General features: G+C 34.7%; 1 protein-coding gene across 1 annotated transcript; it reads right to left on the bottom strand.

The window, feature by feature from the left end:
- Positions 1-200: 200 nt before the first annotated feature.
- Positions 201-20320, bottom strand: LOC123533731 (uncharacterized). Its single transcript, XM_045315543.2, has 6 exons — positions 20206-20320; positions 14624-14765; positions 13330-13580; positions 8628-8740; positions 5674-7472; positions 201-1959 (listed from the first exon to the last, which is right to left on the bottom strand). Exons 1-6 carry the CDS (start codon positions 20215-20217, stop codon positions 1790-1792), a joined length of 2487 nt encoding a protein of 828 aa, XP_045171478.2. The 5' UTR covers positions 20218-20320; the 3' UTR covers positions 201-1789.
- Positions 20321-20539: the final 219 nt, after the last annotated feature.

Raw genomic sequence — 20539 nt, 5'->3', positions numbered from 1 at the left:
TTTGATGAACTTCCCTAATGAACTTCTTATCTAGAAGACACGGTTGTTTGCACATGTTAGGCGAAACGTAAACAAAACAAAAGGCGAAACAAAAAACAAATGAGTGTGCATTTTTCGCAGTTATACAGTAAAACTCGAAATGATCGATGAAAATCGTCCTAGAAATGATTTTGAATGTGAAATCATAGAGAACATTGTACTACACATTTATATTGTTTATTCAATCTGAAACAATCACATTATACATACATGTTGCATATACACAAAGGCGTACGCGTATAGCTGAAATAACGAATGGCATACATTTTCAGTCAACCAGTCTGTAAGTTTTCATCTAGACATGAAGTTTGAGGGAAGTTCATCCAAGTTTCCTTTGTAATTTGACGAAGACATAAACTACCTGGAATGTCTGTGTGATGAAAAATATAGAGACAACGAAAGAAGATAAATTATGTTCAAAATGCCTAGTTCCCATTACCGGACTGTAAGTTTTAGGTGAGGAAAATACACGATTTTAATTGGTTAGAATAATTTTCCGTTCATGACCATGGATTTAAAGTAAAGCAAGGATAGGGTATAACACGCACTGCGTTATTTGTTTTCTGTTTTAAAGCCAGCTTAAAACAATAAAAATCAATTATTACATTTGCAAAAGAAACGATACTTTGCATGTTTTAAATGTTTTTAATTATTACAAAATGGCGAAAATTTAACATGATCTATCGATCCGTATTCATTATATCAGAAACATAAAAGGCGCATAATATAACTCTTTCAATTTTGATTAATACTGTCTTGACTCAAGCTGTGCCCAATGTTTAGGGAATCAGATCATCTTTGTTAGATACTAGAACAATCTTAAAAAAGACAGTCGGCGCAGTAAGGCTGGAAAATAAGTAATGGTACTTAAAAGTTCGACTGTTATGAAAATGAAGGTGTATCGCTTCCCAGCGATGGAGCACTTAAATCCCTAAACAAGATGAATCTTTCATTGGCTTTAAGTTGCCGCATAACACTTCATGAAATTTTAAGAAATTTTATTTTCTAAAATTTAAGATCTAATCGGATGTTTTGTCCATTGCTAATTGTTGAAAAAGATTTATAGCTATGGTTACCCTGTACCCAAAATTCTTAGTCCAACCTATTCACATGACTGCTAGTAATCGCTGCTTGAGATAACAGTGTCAAAGATTTTTTAAGAATGATTTGTTTCAATTTTGTTACCTTTTTTTAGAGTTAACGGGGTATATCCGTCTGTCAATTCACATATATGCATATAATTTTCACAAGGTCTGTAAAACTATGTGTCAATTGTTAAGATTAAATAAGCCTTAGATATGATAAAAAAGATAGCCAAACGTGTTCTTTATTACTTTACGCAATGTTTTATTTCATAAAAATGCTTTTTTTTCAAAAAGTCACTTTGTGGTTTATAATGGAATATTATTGGAAAATGGGGATTATTTATTCTAGACTATCATAACTAAAACAACTTGCATCAACTGTATAGATTATTCATTGACCAATGCACTAAGTTTGGTTCAAGACTGCACTAGTAACAGGCAAAGTGTTTCTTTTGCAAAGAGAGTTATTGCCTTTCGATGTGATCACAATTTAGCCGATATATGGGCAAGTGACAAATTATAAGAAGTTTACTAATGTAGAAAAAATTTGAACCTGGTCTGTATTTATAAAATGTCTGAATTATTAAACAACTTTCAAAAATATACTTGAAATGTATTCGTGTAACAAGCTATAAGAGCATGTAACCATTTCTTTAAAATATGCTTCAATAATTGCTATAAAAGTGTTTCAAATGCGCGTTAGTTGTAGCCGTCACGGAAAATTGTCCGTAGATGCATATTGCTATCTTCTTCTCGCCTCTGCAGTATTCATAGTCGAAGTCCGCACAATTCCTACATGGTACATCTATAGTGCAGTCCGTTGCCACAACACATGCTGAAAAAAATCAATATGTATCATCTCACAGACCGTTATAAAAAATAAATATGCATTATCTCGCAGACCGTTATAACAAATCAATATATATTATCCTGGTCGACCGTTACAAAAATCTATAAGCATTTTCTCACCGACCGTTATAAAAGATCAGTATGTATAATCTCGCCGACCGTTATAAAATGAATATGTTATCATAAGTTATACAGATGTATCTCAGTTGTTACAAAAGTCATTCTTCAACCTGATGTTGCTGACTTACCCACTGGTTTGGTTGATCCAGTATTTAACCTTGCACATTGAATAGGATTTTAAAGACAATTTCAATATGACAGGTGACATATTGTAAGAAAACAGACGCGTTTACAAAAGTCTACTTTAAGACTTGCAATCGGTTAAGCCAAAAGCGGTTAGCACTAAGGACAATGTCATTGTGGTGAACAAAAGGTAAAATAGCAGTTTCATGTATGTATTTGAAGCGAAAGTACATCTTTATGTAAGGTATTTTGGAAAAATATATTATGTTCTTTTTAAATACATTTTGTTGAGTACGGCGAAAACGCAAAAAAAATAAAGACAGTAAATTGATGCAAACGATTAAAATAGAAATAGGAACTTAAAAATACATCTACGAAATTTAGTCTACCGGGGCTTATCAGTCACTCCCAGAAATACACATTGTAGTAACAAATAATTACATTTCACTAGCCTTGATATTGGTTAAATCATACTGAAAAATATAAACATTCCCTCAAATTTAATGTTATAAAGAAAACCTATATTTATTAAATCTAATTTTTACATGACCTCGGAAACATTTATTTGATAAATAAAATGTTTGTAATAATCGAAATTTAAGCGGGCTGACTTTCGGGAAACCCCAACAGCTAATGGTATGGGTATAATTCAGTTGTAATAATAAATTTAAACTTCAGCGAAAAATAGACTTGTTTTTACACGTATAAATTTCATTCTACTAATACAGATGAGTAGACGGACGGACGGACGGAAGGACGTATTATAAAACAAATGAACGGGCGGACGAAAAAACATACAGACAAGCAAAAGTACAAAAATAACAATCAGCACTTTTGCATACATTTGATGTTATTGCCGAATAAACCGTTATAATCCGCAAATCCATTTTGTACAATGAAATCATTACTCGAGCTGTCCTTCCTTAAGTTAAGATTGAGTGGGATTTATGAATATGACATTCGATCTTCTCAAACACTCCCGCAAAATCTACTCTTGGCCCACTTGAGTGATACTTACCAAGTTTGAGTCAAATGTGAGTTTGAGTAACGACTATGAATAAAACCCTTTATTCCTGAACTCACTGAGTGCACTCAGGTTAATTGCCTAACGGTCGCGTCTTTACTTTGGATTGATTGTATGTGTATTCATAAAGGTGAGTGACAGTCCAGTCAACTCCTGAGAGTGAGTGAATGTTAAGGGAGGTCCTGAGGACACTTGAGTGTTTCTCGTATATCGCAAATCAATTTAAATGATGAATTTACAATATTTTATTCATCGTGTATGTATTTGGTAAGAAAATATAAATTTGTAAATAATTATTGTGTACTTTTATATGAATTTTGTTGAGGACAAAGTAAACACAACAAATAAAAATTAATGGTAATTTTATGCAAACTATTTTGAAACAGATGTAGACAAAAACTTTAAATCAACGAGACTTAGCCTGTCATTTTCAAAACATACTACATTAAAAATTATATTGTCACTCGTTGTAAAAATATTGGCAATATATGCAGAGTTGCGTTAGAACAAATATAAAGTGTAATTTAAATTAATGAAAACAATAAAAAAAATAGTGCAAGCTTTCATGTTTTCATTCACGTGTCTAAAGTAGACATATTTATTAGCTTTCATAAGAAAACTTCTACTGTTTGTCTCGCAAATTGCATGTAATTAATATAAACATTTTAATGTAAGAAAAACTGATATGTCATTTGAACAATGGAACAATTCAAACACTCTTTCTAAAATCCTCTTTTGACTTGTAAAATGCTACTCTTCAGTATTGTAATGTTCTTTTAAAATGTGATCGTGTCAAACTTACTGTGTATACTGCCGTATTATTCAAAGTTTTGATAATACATTCCTTGAATACAATTTTCAGTTTGTATATGTTATGCTGCTCTTCAAGAATGGAGGAAATCAAAACCTGGTCTAATTATTCCCCCGATATGATATTCTTGAAAATCATTCTGCTGATACTGGTATAATAGAGGTATACTGCATGATGACAAGTGGAAAATTTAGGCCCCCTTTTATTCTATAAAATGTTTAGATATTAAACACATTTTCTTGGCCTAATATATGTCACTGTCAATTTGTTAGTGGATAATTGTATTTCTCTTTTTTTCTCAGGCAAATCATGTATAATGATCATAGAAATACAATAGAATACAGTTATTTTGTATTGCGTCTTTAATTACTTTTGCCACAGACCCACCTTAACCTAGTGACCTACCTTTCCCTCCCACATGAACTCTGATAATACTATCTGCAATATAACAAGCGGACAATCTAGCCCCCATCCCCATACCCCGCCTGAATTAATTTTGTTTTCACAACTTCTTCTGCAAATTAATTCAGTCAATTTATTTTCAGTACAGGTTTAAAAACAAAGATAAATAACTATCTTACTCTATAACAATAAGTTATGAACTTAACTCATCTTAATAAAACTGTAAGAAAATATTTAATGTATTATCAAATACTGATGTAATGCTGCATTCATTCAGTAAAATATTAAGAAATTAAACACATTGGCTTGGCCTAATATATAACACTAGATACGTGTATTTCTCACTTTTTATGCAAGTCATAATTACCATCATGGAAATACAAAAGAATACAGTTATTCTGTGGCGCGTCTTTAACGTACAATTATTTACGGCGACAAATACTTTTCTCCATGCGAACTCAAAGAAAAAAAGGAAACAAAACAAAAACAGAACACCTGTTCCTGGCTGTTTATAGGCAAACATCAATGAATTTTAGTGTCATAACAGAACATTTGAAGCGTGACGGCCAGCCACAAAGTAACTGTATTCTAATGTGTTTTCATGATGGTTATGCTATATGATTTGCACGAAAACATGCACAATACATCTATCTATTTTGTATTTTCAGCTATATTAACGGTTACCCATACTAACGCGAATAAACATTTCATTTAAATAATAAATCAATATGCACTGTACTTACGTATTAAGACTAGGCGTCTATGGTAAAAAAACTACTTAATTTAGTTTCATTCGGTTATGTTATAGTATAATTGGGGCACCCCACCAAAAATAACGTAGTAGAGGCCAACACAACTGCTTATAGGTTCATCCCCACCCCATCTACAAATGGTCACACTGAAATGTTTGGCAAAACTATTTATCAGAAATCAAAGATAAAGAACTATATTTTATCCCAGCATAAGACGGAGACTTGTTTCTTTGCAGCAGCTCGATTTGTTTGTATGCAAATTGCATATGATGATACTTTAACTTATCTACAGGTGTGGTCAGGTCGGGCGGTTCGTCAAAATCTCTACCTCGGACTTGCTTCTGTATTACCCCGTAAGACAAGACTGGTGGTGTATAAAATATACACTTTTTCATTATGTTAAAGGCTGCATAAAAACGGACTTCCACTTCTTTTAAATAAAAGTTTCGACTCTTTCAATATACTTACATTGTCCCGTAGAGCCTCCATAAGACGCTGGTTGTTTTGGAACTTTAACACCGGGTCCATCATACGTAGGTGTCTGGTAGTGGAAAGCTGGTAGTGTTGGTGGTGGTTGTGTTTGCGGTGGTTGTGTTTGTGGTGGTTGTGTTTGTGGTGGCGGTTTGTCCCATATCCATTCATCATTGTACCCGCAGTAGAATGTTATTGGTATATCACCGTAATCTATGACTGGGCTGAAAGAGGGTGAGGTAATCTCCCACATCCCTAGCATCGCCTCTTCATAGGAATTTGAGTACTGCTTAGGACTATCAATAGATACTCTGAAACCACCGCCAAAATGACCATTGATATTACCGTTATTCTTATCATTGCTATAGGGTTTGCATACCCTTCCACAAGAATCGTACGCAACGGTTATAAATTCAGATGGATTGTAAGCAGACGGCTTTTTAACAGGCAAATACCCATTACCCTGTGACACACCATATCTGTTATCGTTAATTACATATTCTTCCGCATATCCGTCATAATTGAGACCCCAGGAAATTACGTTAATTTTACCCACAACATCTTGCTTCTTGTTACATCCTTCGTACACGTACTGCCAGTCCGCTTGCATAAATTCATATTTATACCCGATAGAGGTTTGATTTGTCAGTTTGGTTTGTGTCTTGTACAGCGAATATTCCCTATAGCCTTTTAAAGAAGGTGGTCTCTTTGAGACAATATTCACCGGAATATAGACCCAGTCACCCGAACGTCCCATCTGTTTAGTATCGACGTCATGTATAAATGGTTGTCTCTCGCAGTTACCCCCGTTGTTAGTTGGTTGGTACGGGTTTGATGTGACGCTAGGTTTAGTAGTCGCTGCACTCTCTGTCGCTGCACTCTCTGTCGATGCACTCTCTGTGACTGCACTCTCAGTGGCTGCACTCTCTGTGACTGCACTCTCAGTGGCTGCACTCTCTGTCGTCGTCTGTTGTGTCGCCTGTGTGGTAACTTCAGTTGCTTCAGGGGTTGCTGAAGGAATTTGCGTGGTCGTTTGAGTGGTGTTATCGCGAGATAATCCTGCCAGTACGCTGATATCTCTCGAAACACATCGATCTATGCTAGGCTCACAGTACAGAAAAGGAGAATTGTCACAGTTTGGACATTCAGGTGTGTCTATATACTGCACCAGATTGAAAAACTCGTTGCTATACCCTACCCGTTGTGTGAGAGCAGCTAACGGTATGCCAAGAACTGTGACGCTGTCGACTGATACAAATCCTGCATTAGCATTTGGATGGTGAGATCGACGGAAACGGGGATCATTAACATCGAAAGGATAATCAGTTTCTGGGTTTATTTGCGGAATTTGGTCACGTTGTTGTAATCTAAACAGTTCCCATATGTAGTCTACGTACGCATGATGGCTGAAAAACAGGGGATCAAATGCAGCCGTATTGAGATTATTCATCGTTCCCCCAACGTAGACATGGGGAAAACCATGTTCTGCTTCCAAGTCGAAAGCAGGAAGGGCAGTTGGTGGAAGTATTTCGGAATTCCTCCTTCGAGTTAATATTCTCTGAACTACAGTGTCTGACATAAGTCGAGTGCCTCCAATATTTCTTCTGACTGGTTGACCGGGAAGAAATCTCCAGTCCCTGAAAGGCCCTGTTTGCACAATACCAAACCCGTTGCCGAAGAATTCAGTACTGAAAATAACAGACCGTGTTGGCTCAGGCATATCGTTATCTAAGACTGATGCCCAGTAAGGAACTGTGACAGTAGAATCATACCATCGCCGCAAAATGGATTCGTATCTGTAATAAGAAAACGTCAAATTACCAAATTGTAATAGGCATATGCGCATACATTTATATTTTTGCATGAAATTGTCTACATGCGTGCCCTTATTGAAATATATTTTCGATTATTCTATCATTTATTTTCTTCAGTTAAAAGTAGTTCATTGCTAGTAAGATTATTTTAATAAAATTCGACAATAATATTTCATTAATAATGATAATAATAAGTAAAGCCAAAGAAAACATAAAGTTACAACGTTCTAACATGATTTGTCGTTTAGTTAAACTGAAAATGTAAATTAGCAAAAACAGATATTTGTGCAAAGACCAGTGACAAATTATTATGACGTCAATTGTGACACTAAATTGCTGTATGAAGTCCGGATCATTAATACTCGGATAAAAGGAGTTTATTATATTTCAATGAAATTATACAATTCAGTTTTGCGGTGAACTGTCTGATTTATCACGGTTCGTCGTTCAGCTATCTGGATATTTATTATGCATTCGGACTAACACTGCCGTAGCTCTGAATTCTGAACCGTGGTATAACGGACTATAAATCATGCAAGGGTTTGAATGTTCAATAAACATAATTTTGTGATAGAATATGATTTAACAAATATTAAAACAGTCTAAGGCATTTCGGCACCACTGCGTTCAAGTATCAGGTCTAGTTATATCAGGCCGATCTCTGTCTCACATGGAATGTTATGTATGTATTGGTATTATATTGTCGTAAGATAGTTCTTATCTTATTCAGAAGCCTGTCCATCGAAAAATCATAAGATAATCAAACATTTCAAAATATACCCAAAAATGTTTTTGCAAAGTAACATTTCATGCTGACATGGTACATGTACTGTTTTTATTTGTAAATACAATCTCAGATGATCCTCTGTGTGAGTATCATTCTAGACACTGGCTGGCATCTTAGTAAAGCAACCGACTCTTCATATCTCATTTGAATAGATTATAGAATGAAATGGACACAACTAAGCAGTAATGTCCTGAAATACGATACAGGCGACCGCATTTTCAAAATATGTTCACCTTATAGTCAATGTTTATGTACCCGTGATTTTCAATGTTAGTATATAAATGTAATTTTCTGATGACGCCCAGATAACTTGGTGCCGAAATAACTAGAGACCAGTGTCTGTTCCTTACATGTAGAGGTACAGTCGATGCCAAGATGGAAACGCCGGACCACCATGAGCACGGCCAATATTCTGACCCCGATGTAGCCCCGCCAAAAAGTCATATACATTCGGTCTTAATCTCTGTTAAAGAAAAAAAGGACATAAGTTATTGTTTAATTTATACATTATGCTTTGGTGTATGAAACATTCATATATTGATCCATAGTGTAGTAACACCATGTCGCAGTTTAATCAATATATTAATCTTTGGTTTAAAAACATATTTCTGTACTGTAGCAAGTCTTTGTCAGGTTATCAAACGTTGTATACACTTCGTTACATAGTGTGACGAACGACATCTGGTTAATAAAATGCTAGACTATTTCTGTGGTTTATCGTATGATTTTCCACGTCTGCTGGTTACATTCATGCCCAGTTCTGATCCATGGTATATCAGACGAAAAGAAGGCTTTGATAATTCAATAAATATACATCTCTGTAGCAGAAAAAGCACATTGTTTGCTCCGTGTGTGTGAATTTATATGAGGGGCGTTTTAAAACTTTTGCAGATGACACGTTTTCGCACTGATAAATTAATTAAAAGTTAATATTTTTGTCTAGTTACCTTCAAAATATTCCCTATTTAGCCAGAACACATCGGTTCGGTCTTTAAATCTAATATTTGAAACAATTTTCATACACATCTTTGGGTACACCCATAAAAACTACCCAAATGCACTTCTGGACCTATATCTCTTACCAGATGTTTTTCAAAAGTCAGAAAGCGGAAAAATCGCATGAGGGAAGGTCTAGGCTGTAGGGAGGGTGCGACAATACATTGACCATTTCAGACTTCAAAACCTGTACTACAATTGAGAATTTATGAGCAAGAGCAATTTCATGCTAGAGAAAGATTTTTGGACGTACTTTCCTCAATTTTGTTTGCAATATTTTCAGAACCACATTTTTATAGAAGCTAGCAGACACACCCTACCTTTTGGAACAACAATTTACATGATTTGCCCACAATTTCCGAAAAAAAAAAATGGCGTATAACACCTTCTTTGCTAACAGTGATTTGTTCAGCATGTTTCAGAGCCCATATCCTGGTATCAACTTTCCGCTTTGGCTCATTAAAATGGACCCATGTCTCATCACCAGTTATGAAACTATCAACACCTTTATCTGATATTTTGGATACTTCTTCAACAGTTGCTTTGTCATTTGCAGCCTTGTAAGTTTCTGCTCATTGGTGAGCAAATGGGAGAATCCAGCGAGCATTTAATTTCCTAACATTAAGAATTTTCTTCAGAATGAAGTGGACAGATGCTAGGCCAAAGTTTGTCATTTGTGCCAGCTATCTGCCAGTGAAATGCGCATCTTTCTCAATGATGGACTTGATCTTATTAATGTTAGATTTGGTAACTGCAGACCTTGTTCTTCCTGAATAAGGGGCATCTTTGACTGTTTCCTGACCGGAACTGAATTTTGTTAATCTTGTTTATACCCATAAACAACACATATTTCAACATGTATGCATTTGACACTCAATCACAACTTACAGCTGACTTTTATATAACCCCTGATTTTAGCAACAATTTCTATTCGTTTTCTAACCATTTTCAACGCAGTGACTATGAATACACCTGAAAGCAATCGAAATTGCAAAGAAAACGGTTTGTAGACTTTAATTACATTGTACAGTGATGAACAGTCATCCGTTTCGTATTGGTTTTATACAGGTAACAATTTCGAACACTCCTCGTATTTCAGTTTGGGTACAACGTTACAATTGAATTCATCGTTTCGTATTGGGTTTATACAGGTAACGATTTCGAACACTCCTCGTATTTTAGTTTGGGTCATACAACGTTACAACTGAATTCATATATTTACATCTGCTGTAGGTAGAGAAAACCGATTTGAAAACAATGATGTTATTTTGGAATTTTGCTATCTATTGTGTAAAATATATACAACAGGAGTTGTTGGAGGACAGCATAATCACTAAGTAAAATACATGAATGAATACTAGAAGTTAGAAAATGCATAAAATTGTAAAAAAAGATTATGAAACGTAAGGAGCGCATGACAAATAGGGTCATTGTGGGGTATTACTACACCAATGTACTAAATAATTTGTCGGATGTTAGAACACTAAGAGAATAAAGTCAACTTAAAGGTAGCATGCATTTCCACTACCGTCCATGAACAGGCTCAATCAAACCGAGCCTGCAACATTTTCGTTTTTGTTGTGTTGAGCGACCTGTGAAGTTTCCACTTTTCTCTATTTTCTTCTGTCCATTTTCATAGAACAGATGAAAATATCAAGGAGCTTGAAACTTGAAGCCATGGCACCGGTAGCGGCTAACAGTAGTGGGGCAAATCATCAAACACACACTGTGCTTTACTATTTTACATATGTCAGTTAAAAATGGCATACAGATCAGAATTAACTTAAATCAGGAAGAGGATTTAGTATTCAGTATGCTTACACTGAACCTGTTAACCTAAGTTTTTACCCTAAATTTATATAGCTGCCTAGGGCGAGATTTGAACAAGAAACATTCAAAAATAGTTCATAGGTCTAAAATGATCACCCTTCAAAAATTGAAGTTTGGTCATATCATGAAAATAAGGACATGAGTTTTTGTTTCTAAACTGTGGTTATAAATTGCCTAACCGCTTAATCCGGTGCAAGGGTGCGTGAGAGGTGTTGCAATTTTCATTGCCTCTCATGTCAAACCGAGCCTGCTATTATTTTGCTTGGTTGCATTTGGTGCTTCCAGAGGATTTTTTTACATATTTTATTTCCAGTTAGAATATGTTGTATTAGGCTTTCTTTGATTTGACATAGTTATCTAATTTTTGAGTCCTGATAACTCAGTTTCAGATGTGACCTAGATTTCTTAAATACTAACATTCTGACATGATTTGATAAAAATCAAGCAGAAATTGTTTCATCTAGAGCTTTTACATATTTTTTCTATGCTTTGGCCTCGCAACCATAAAGTTTAACCAAAATAACACGGTATAAAAACACTGATCTGGACTACGTAAAAATTTACATTCTTATCAGGTATTTTACAGTTTGGTTATAAAACATCGCCTCTTGAATGTTTAGGTTTTTTATGATTTTCCTTCGTGACCAAGAGAACTCCTGTTCAAAATCGCGGTTACATTTCTCCAAGGATTGCTCAGATTAGCTTAAAATGAAAACGATATGTTCGAAATAGACGATTCATTGCCTTAAACAGTCCGTAGTGTTGCGAACGGATGGCCTTTACGTACCTCTGCATAGAAGTTGTTAAAGCGGTTTATGTGTAGCATTTTAGAAGCGTAAGATCAGCAATATATAGTGTAGTATACTGTAACGTTTTTTTTTATTTGAAACTTAAAGGTATACTGGACCCGAAATTTATATATGATAAGATAAGATAGAAAATACTACATATAGTTCAGATTAAAGCAAAAGATTAACAGTACTATGCATGAGGTTAAAATGTAACATACAATTCTAATAGTGTGCCAAACGTAATGTCCTACTTTGACGTTATGATGTCATGTTATATGACGTCATGGCATTATACATAAGGGAACATACACTGTATGATTGCCTGAAGAAATGATTCAGTACGAAACGCGTTGCAAACTTAAAAATCTCTTCTTTTTTTATCCATATTATAGTATTTTAGTGAAAGATTTCTTTAAATCATATGACACTCGGTTTAAAAAAACTTGCATGCCGCAAAACCCTTTGCTTATAATTCTGACGTAGAGCTGATGGTAATGCTGTTCAATGAAATAAAGTATGAATACAGGATTTCCTTTATTACACTTCAACATTATTTTCTTGAAAAGCATTATATATATATTAAGAACAAGAAGAACTACTTACGCATAACAAATCATAGACCCTTCAACTAGACAAATTCCACTAGGTAACTATATAGATATTTGCAGTAATAAAGATCCAAAGTTTCAAATGTTCCCATTTTTTAAAATTATATTAGATAGTACTTCAGCTAGGTTAGCGAAAGGAAATTATTTTATTAAATGCCTTAAACAAAAACTAAGCGGACTACAGTAATAGTTAAACGCTAAACAATCGAATAGCAATATTAATTACGCCACTTTAAAACTAATTCGTATTTTTTGTAATACTGTTGGAAAGGCATGTGAGGTCGTTTTACTTTCATCTTGTGTCTTTTCATTGTCAATTATATATCACCGACCAATTACGGCAAAGTGCCTAGCAGCACCTAGCAGTAAAACGAGCGCACACATGCCTCAGCAAGTCCACTAACCGATAAGATTAGTTTCGATGCTGCTTTATATACACACTCTAATTGTACTACACATTCGAACTGGTTCAACATTTGCATATATACTCAAATCTCCATTTTCATGTCTCATAAATCAGGAGTGTCAACTGATTGAGAGCAGAGAAGCTATATTTTCTTTTTCTTAATGTTAACTGGGGACACATATATATATATATAGAGAGAGAGTTTGCATGAAGGGATATAATTAAATTCAGAACAGTTGGCTTTCCCATACGTGAGATTACTAGGATACAAGTTCGCATTATGAATTATTATATAGTAGAGAGAATTTTACGAAATAGATCACCGCCAGAATAATATCAGATATATATGTATGGACGGGGGTAGGGGAAGGGGGTGGGGAGCTGGTAAATTAAACTCTTAAATAAAACGTTCTGAACATACCCTATCTCTCTTCATTTGATTAACGGCAGCGAAGTATCTTTGCCTTGCAGTAAATGTTAAGCTACGAATTTCCTGCCTCACTCTAATCTCTGGTGCCTGTCGTTTACGTCTTGCCTTGGGTTCTAATAAAGGCCATAAAATCTCGTACAACGTAGACTCAAACAGCTTCTTCTCCGACATGGTAATATTTGAAGCACTTTCAGCAAACTTCGATATATACATTTGAATGGATCTCCAAAAGACTATCTGACCTACAAACATACATTGTTTTTAATTTAGTATTTGACTTAGTAGTTTTTAAGTGTCTGATAATTAATCTGACAGAAGTAAAACATTAAATCACCAAATCGATTGTGCAGTTATATTTAAAACATAAAAGAAAGTTACGGCAGTAATTCTCCAAGGTAAAACACTGTTTAGGTCCCTGATGTAAAGAAAAGACATCTCTTCAAATATTGTCTGCAATAACATGTATTTTGAGCCTATAGCCATTGACCAAGCATTTCCAGTATAAGGTACAGCATAGCCATTTTAACTGCGTCACTCAATGGAAAGCCGAGTGTTGTGGGTCTGGTGATTTTACCTGCGCCACTACCATGAAAGAACTTGAGTAGAGGAGAAATCATATTATATCGCTGAATTACGATTAAGTTAACAAAAAGAAATAACCCATTTGAAGACATCTTTTCTTTATATTCTTAAGGTCATTTTTTCATAACGCACATTAGCAGTTTTGTTATCTATAGACACAGCTCTATTGTATTAAATGTCAGATTTAATAGCCAAAGTGCATAATTCAAAAAGACAATTTATTTCCTTATACGTCGAGGAAAGGTAGTTTTAATTTTTTTTGTCGCCATGAACTAAACCATTATCTACAATATGGTATAGGTACATATATGAAATATTTGTTAATAAGAAAACATGTATGCCACAGAAATAATGGATAAATAAGAGATACTGTAAGAGAGAAAGCATATTTTTTACAAAGGCCGAAAACTGTGGCTACTAATTTTAAATTCTGTCTTAAATTGAGTTATTTATACTAATGTCGCACGTGGTAAGGTAGGCATAAGTTTCCAATTAGCGCTGAATGTTCCCATTTTATGAATAAAGTAATAAATTTGAAAAAAAAGGAATTAATTTGAAAAAGATGTAGTTTTATACATAACGAAAAACATCAAGTCATTCAAGAAAGTATATTAGTTAAATTGTATTTTATTCATTCCATGCTTAAAATTCTTACACATTTGCACAGTTTATGATGCTTGCTACTCTATCAGTTATGTAGTACCTGTCTGGTTTCTGAGATCTCCGACAGAACGGCAGTCGTCCAGGTAGCCCTGGAGTTCCGTTGGTAGGTATTCCAGAGGTTCCACCTTGGCTTGGCCATCCTTGACAGCCAACAAGACCAACAATACGAGTATCTGAAAAACCTGAAACAAATAGTAAAACGATTATTTGGTTTTTATTTGGATATGAAATTCGTGAAAGGCTTGTGTAGTGTGTACTGAACTCCTGTACAACTGTGCGATAAGAAAATTGCTAGTACCGCAGTTCGTATGTTGACTTAAAGTTTTGTTATACACCCAGATGCAAAGTGGATGACGCTATTTAAGGGTCACGCGTGTCCGCCCCGAATAACTTCTTTCTGGAAGCATATTCCTTTTATTCGAATGAATACACAGTTGTCCTCGCCAAATATGCTAGAATACCTTAGGTATTAATCATTTTGTGACCTTGACATTGACTGACAGACCCGGGTCATAAGCGCGACACACCTTCTCAATATGGTGAACATTCAGATCCCTTGATAAATGGCAGAGTTAAGGACTATACTAGAAACATACCATGCTAACCTTTGACTTCTAAGTGTGACCTTGACCTTAGAGCTAGGGGTCTATGTCTTGCGCATAAAACGTCATTTCAATATATGTACATATACTACAATATATATTATACATTTATGCCAAGTAATTTTAAAATCCCTTCATCGATGGCAGAGTAATCGACCGGACACGAAACAGACCTAATTAACCTTAAAACTCTAAGTGTGACCTTGACCTTACAGTTAGGGGTCTGGATCTTGCGCATGACTCGTCGTCACATTATGGTTAACATTTTTGCCAAGTTATTACAAAATCCTTTGGCAGAGTTATGGACCGGACAAGGATTTACGGGACGCACGAACGCACACACAGACACACACACAGAGACACACACACACACACACACACACACACACACACAGAGACACGGACGGACAGTGCGATTTTAAAATATGTTCACATTTTGGGCATATAAAAACGTAAATCTGAAAATGTGTTTTACCTGTAGTTTACTCAACTAAAATGTGTTTCGTAACAATTTGCAAGGGCCGTAAAAAACTGTCACTGTTGCAAGAGCAGTACTTGGGGTGGTCACCCAAAATAATCGGAATCATCAGAAAGAGGCATATAGTCCATAAACTATCACATCGACACTGTATGCATATCGTAGCTACGCGGGTGTTGCTCAGTTAAGGGTTTAACAAGATTGCACGTCCCTATTTAAAGGTCCATTACTAAGAGAAAGTGAGTAGGCAATTTTTTTCATAGCCAGTGCATAGACTTCTGCAAGACACTAAATAATGAAGATTGGCAGGTCAAAATTTACAGAAGGTCTTTGGAACTCAAAGAAATGTATGTGTATTATGTTGAAATTTCAATGAATCGACAGAATGACCCCCCAGGTCTTTTTAACTTTCTTCATACTTCATAGAAAAATAATTGTACATATACTGCGATTTATTTCGAATTTCTACATACCAACTTTCATTTTCCATTAAAATGAAATAGTTTCTGTGCTTTTTAAAAGAAATTAAAATGTTCACTTTCCTTAGTATTGGACCTTTAATTGTTTCACGTTTTCACGGTATGAATGAGTCCTTAATATACACGATTTTGGCCTTACACTTTAGCATGCCTAATTAAAGCAACTATTAAGTGCAAAATGCAAAACAGCGTAAATGTTCAGTTGGACTGGGTGCTAATGTTATATTGTTGTTTCATCTCCAGGGATTTAGATATGACTACAAATATACTTTACAAAGAAATGTATTTTTGAAAAACAAACCAAACCACAAAGTAATCTAAAATGGCACGATGCATTGAATTCAAAATGCTCCTTCTGCAGGAAGTATATTTCATAAAACATATCAAAATGACAAGTAAACTTTATGTGAACACGATTTGCGAGTTGTTTTGTTACTGGGGGTTTTAAACAGCCGTAAATTAAAGCCCAAGGCTTTCTAGAGCGATAAAGTAACTTTTTAGAAGGTATGAAGCTGTCATCCAATTTGAGAAATATACTTTCAAAGTTTATAAATAATTGATCAACAAAGCATAAAAAAGGTGATAAAATAGCAATACATTTTGCTAGTCCATTATATAATTTTTAGTAATTGGTTTTTGACAGCCAATGAAAAGTAAAATCCACAATGTCAAATAGTTGATGATCATGAAATCCCAAACTGTTTGGATTTTGTACCAAACCGAGGTTCCTATGAGAGTTTGAACTCAATGTTTGGACTCAGACTCTATAAAACTGACAATGGGATTTCCCTATAAAAACTGGCAGGAATGGGATTTCCCTATAAAAACTGGCAATGGGATTTCCCATTTACAAATAATAATAAGATTTCCTAAACAGAGGGTCATAATGACCCTAAGTCGTTCATCTAAGATACACTTCTTGCTTCAACAATTTTGAAAGATAATCATGCAAGAAAAATTCTGTGAAATTATCATTTAATAATATATTTGTTCAATCTTTTTAAAGGACCAGCAGTTTCTGACAATTATTTTTAAATTCGGCCCGCTATTTCTGACAAAATCAACTTTAAGATCGCAATATACACATATAAGCACACCCCTGGCAACACTGTTTTTAGACGAAACGAAATAATTTGAACAATCATGGTAGAGCGTCACACAAGAACCATTAATGTGAAATTATATTGAAACTGGACCAGCAGTTTCTTGCAAGAAGATATTTAACGTTTTCACTATATACATGTATAGAAAAGTTACCACGTCCCCTGGCCTCAGTGTTTTCTTACGTATAAAAATTATTTGAACAATCTGGGTCACACAAGGACGATTTGTGTGAAATTATTTTTAAAAAAGTCAGCAATTTTATAAAAAAGGACTTAAAAGTGTTCACCATATAAAGTGGGGAAAGTGACCACTGACCTTGGCGGCCATGTTTTTGACGAATCAAACCAAATGATTTCAGAGGAGATTTTGTTTAAAGGAATGTGTGGAAGGACGGACGGCGGATGGACGGACGCATGATGGTGAGCGGTGTCAATATCTCAGCCCGAGCACTTCGTGTTCAGGTAAGCTAATAAAAGCTGATAATGGGATTTCCCAATAAAAACAGACTGGGATTTTCTATAAAAACTGACAATTGGATATCCCTATATACATATCGGGAAAAGTGACCACGCCCCTTTGCTACAATGTTTTTGACGAATCAGAAAAAATAAACAGTCTTAGTAGAGTGTCACACAAGGACGATTAGTGTGAAATTATTTCAAAATAAGGTCAGCAGTTTCATACTATATGCATATAGGGAAAAGTGACCACGACCTGCTGCAATCCTACAATTTATCCAAATGCGTGTACTTTTTTCTATGAGATGTTGAAAAAAAATGCAATCATGCAGACCACTTTTATAGTTATGAAAAAAAATCCTTAAAGTGGACATTTATAAAACTGTTTCTTCTAAAACCATGAAAATGCTGAAAGACATTATGTGTTCAAAATATTTAAGTCAGTATTTACTATGCGTTTCAGACAAATATTGAAATTAATGCTCTTTTAAGACCAAAATGTTTGAATATTTTTTTTAATAATTTGACTCTGACATATGGCTATATTCGCAAAAAAAGTAGAATATTCTCGCTACAATGGTAACCAGAACTGATTCATATATTTTCACCCTCAATTCTTGATATATGGCTTGAATACTAAAATAAGTGCAAATACGATGTAATGCTGAGACTATGAGTTTACTACCTCTTCTTTAACTTTTTTGTGCTAACAGAGAATGACGTCATTAAGTGTGTACATAAAGTAAGTTCATACGGATGTTTCACTGACTTCGCAAGCGAAACGTCTTGAATTCAAATACAAACAGTGGCTGGATATCTCGTTTAAAAGTACTAGTTACTTTATACGGAGGGTCCGTGTACGTGTTTTACACAGTGAATGTAAACTTCTCGAATAGCGCTATCTTTACCACTTTGTACCTATGTCAGAAACCTTAAACAACTAATATTATTTATGAACGAGTTGCCATTTTGGGCAAAAAAATTACATCTGCAAACAAACTGAGACTAAACAATCTGTTTTTTGTTTTACTGTGTCCAGAGATGAGTTGTCATTATCATATAGGTTTTGATTTTATGAGAAAATATGCAATTCAAATTGGAAAGTCCCTGTTGAGGTTTTTTATAAGTTTATAAAATATCCCGTAATACGTTTTACACTTCAGCCTTTCCGTGACATATTAATACAAACACTATCATTATTACTATTAAAGGCGCTTTACATACAGCCATATAGCAAACGCAGCCACAAAGGGCGCGAAATTCATCCTCCACTAGTACAGACACAGAGCGATCTGACCAGAGGGACAGAGTGAGATCAAGTCCCCAGAACAGATAGAGAGAAATCCTTGTTAGATACAGGTTTGTCAGGCTAACTTAGCCTAACTGTTTGTGAATGATTGTTCTTTAACGTGCTCGGTGTATAACACCGATACACGCGAAGCCGTCTTTACTGGGAAGAACCAGTACAGGCCTCTTAGTTAGGTGGGAGACACTCAAGAGTATCTCAGAAATTACCAGTGCCTGGACAGGGATTCGAACCCCGGACCTCTGAATTGACATTCAAGCGTGTTACCACTAGACAACTGGCCCACCTAATTCCTCCTAGTTCCTCGGATTAAATGGATGATATACAAAGTAGACAGTTCATGGGACAAATTCTGGGATTTTACAGATGTAAGCCTTGAAGTTAGTCGAGTTGCGGGATAATCAGAGAGTAAATAAAACTTTCAAATTTGATTCCAGTATTTTCTCTAAGGCTATTTCACGAGCGTAATAAATAACAAACAGAACAGTTGGTATTGTTTTTGCGTTCATATCCCGTCGTAAATTTGAATACAACAGGCCGGTCAAAAAGTGAGTTCAAACTTGGTTAGTTTTTTAAGAAAAAGTATTACGTTGAAAATTTGTTTTGCAATTTGTGAAGCAGACAATGTTTATTTTCAGTGGTATGTACTGTACATTTACATTGTAGTGCGACATCCAGAAACGCAAGACGCAATATTTGATAGGAGAGTAGTACATTCATCACAGGTTTAATATCTCAAAAAAGGAAAATAATGTTACACGCTAAACTCAATTGATCTTCGCTACTCAATGGTTTAGATGAATTCTTAAATTCAGAAACCGACGTTAAATCCAACCAAAAAAAAAATAAATATATAAATTCAGAAAACTGTGACCTGGAAGTGTTTCCACATATGGACAACACAGTTTTCTTGTAAGTAAGTAGTTCATTTCATTTATAAACACGCAACGCTGTTATCTTCAAAGAAAAACGAAAAGTTCTCGAAAATTGATCGAACTGGAAATATATTTAAAAAGACTTGTGTCATAAGTTTCAATTCATAAGCTTATTTTTCACATCACAATTTCGACAGTATTCACTGCAAATTAATATTTTTTAATTATATATATTTCTTATTCATATTCAATTATCGTTAAGACAAACATGTAATATATCGCATCTGTATTTTTTTAAACAAAGAAAACGTGGAATATACCTTCATAGTCATTCCATGCTAGGAGAAGTCCGTGTGAAGAATTAGTGATCCAGCTTTCAATGACATTCATTTCTTTTTAATTTGCATATTCATCTTGCTAAAAGTATGCAATTTTAGCATGAAATGATTGATTGCGCATGTCTGACAGGACGCAAAAGTCCTCATCTTTCGGTATACTGTATATAAATAATAAAACCCTCAAAGTGGCTTGATTAAAGAGAAGACGGCGAGTAGATTCACTTCTGTCAAACAACAGAGAAACTATTTTGATAAAAGTATGTTGAAATTAAATGTGTGTATTTTTATAATATATTTATTAATCAAGTTGAAAAAA

The sequence above is a fragment of the Mercenaria mercenaria genome, chromosome 12 (assembly GCF_021730395.1).
Source record: "Mercenaria mercenaria strain notata chromosome 12, MADL_Memer_1, whole genome shotgun sequence".
Taxonomy (NCBI): Eukaryota; Metazoa; Mollusca; class Bivalvia; order Venerida; family Veneridae; genus Mercenaria; species Mercenaria mercenaria.
This window is presented reverse-complemented; position numbering and strand designations above follow the sequence as displayed.

Coding starts and splice junctions, on each gene's coding strand:
- LOC123533731 (XM_045315543.2), bottom strand. Junction 13,581..14,623: donor AGATCTCAGAAACCAGACAG/GTACTACATAAC, acceptor GTATGTTTGTAG/GTCAGATAGTCTTTTGGAGA. Junction 1,960..5,673: donor TGGAGGCTCTACGGGACAAT/GTAAGTATATTG, acceptor GATTTTTTTCAG/CATGTGTTGTGGCAACGGAC.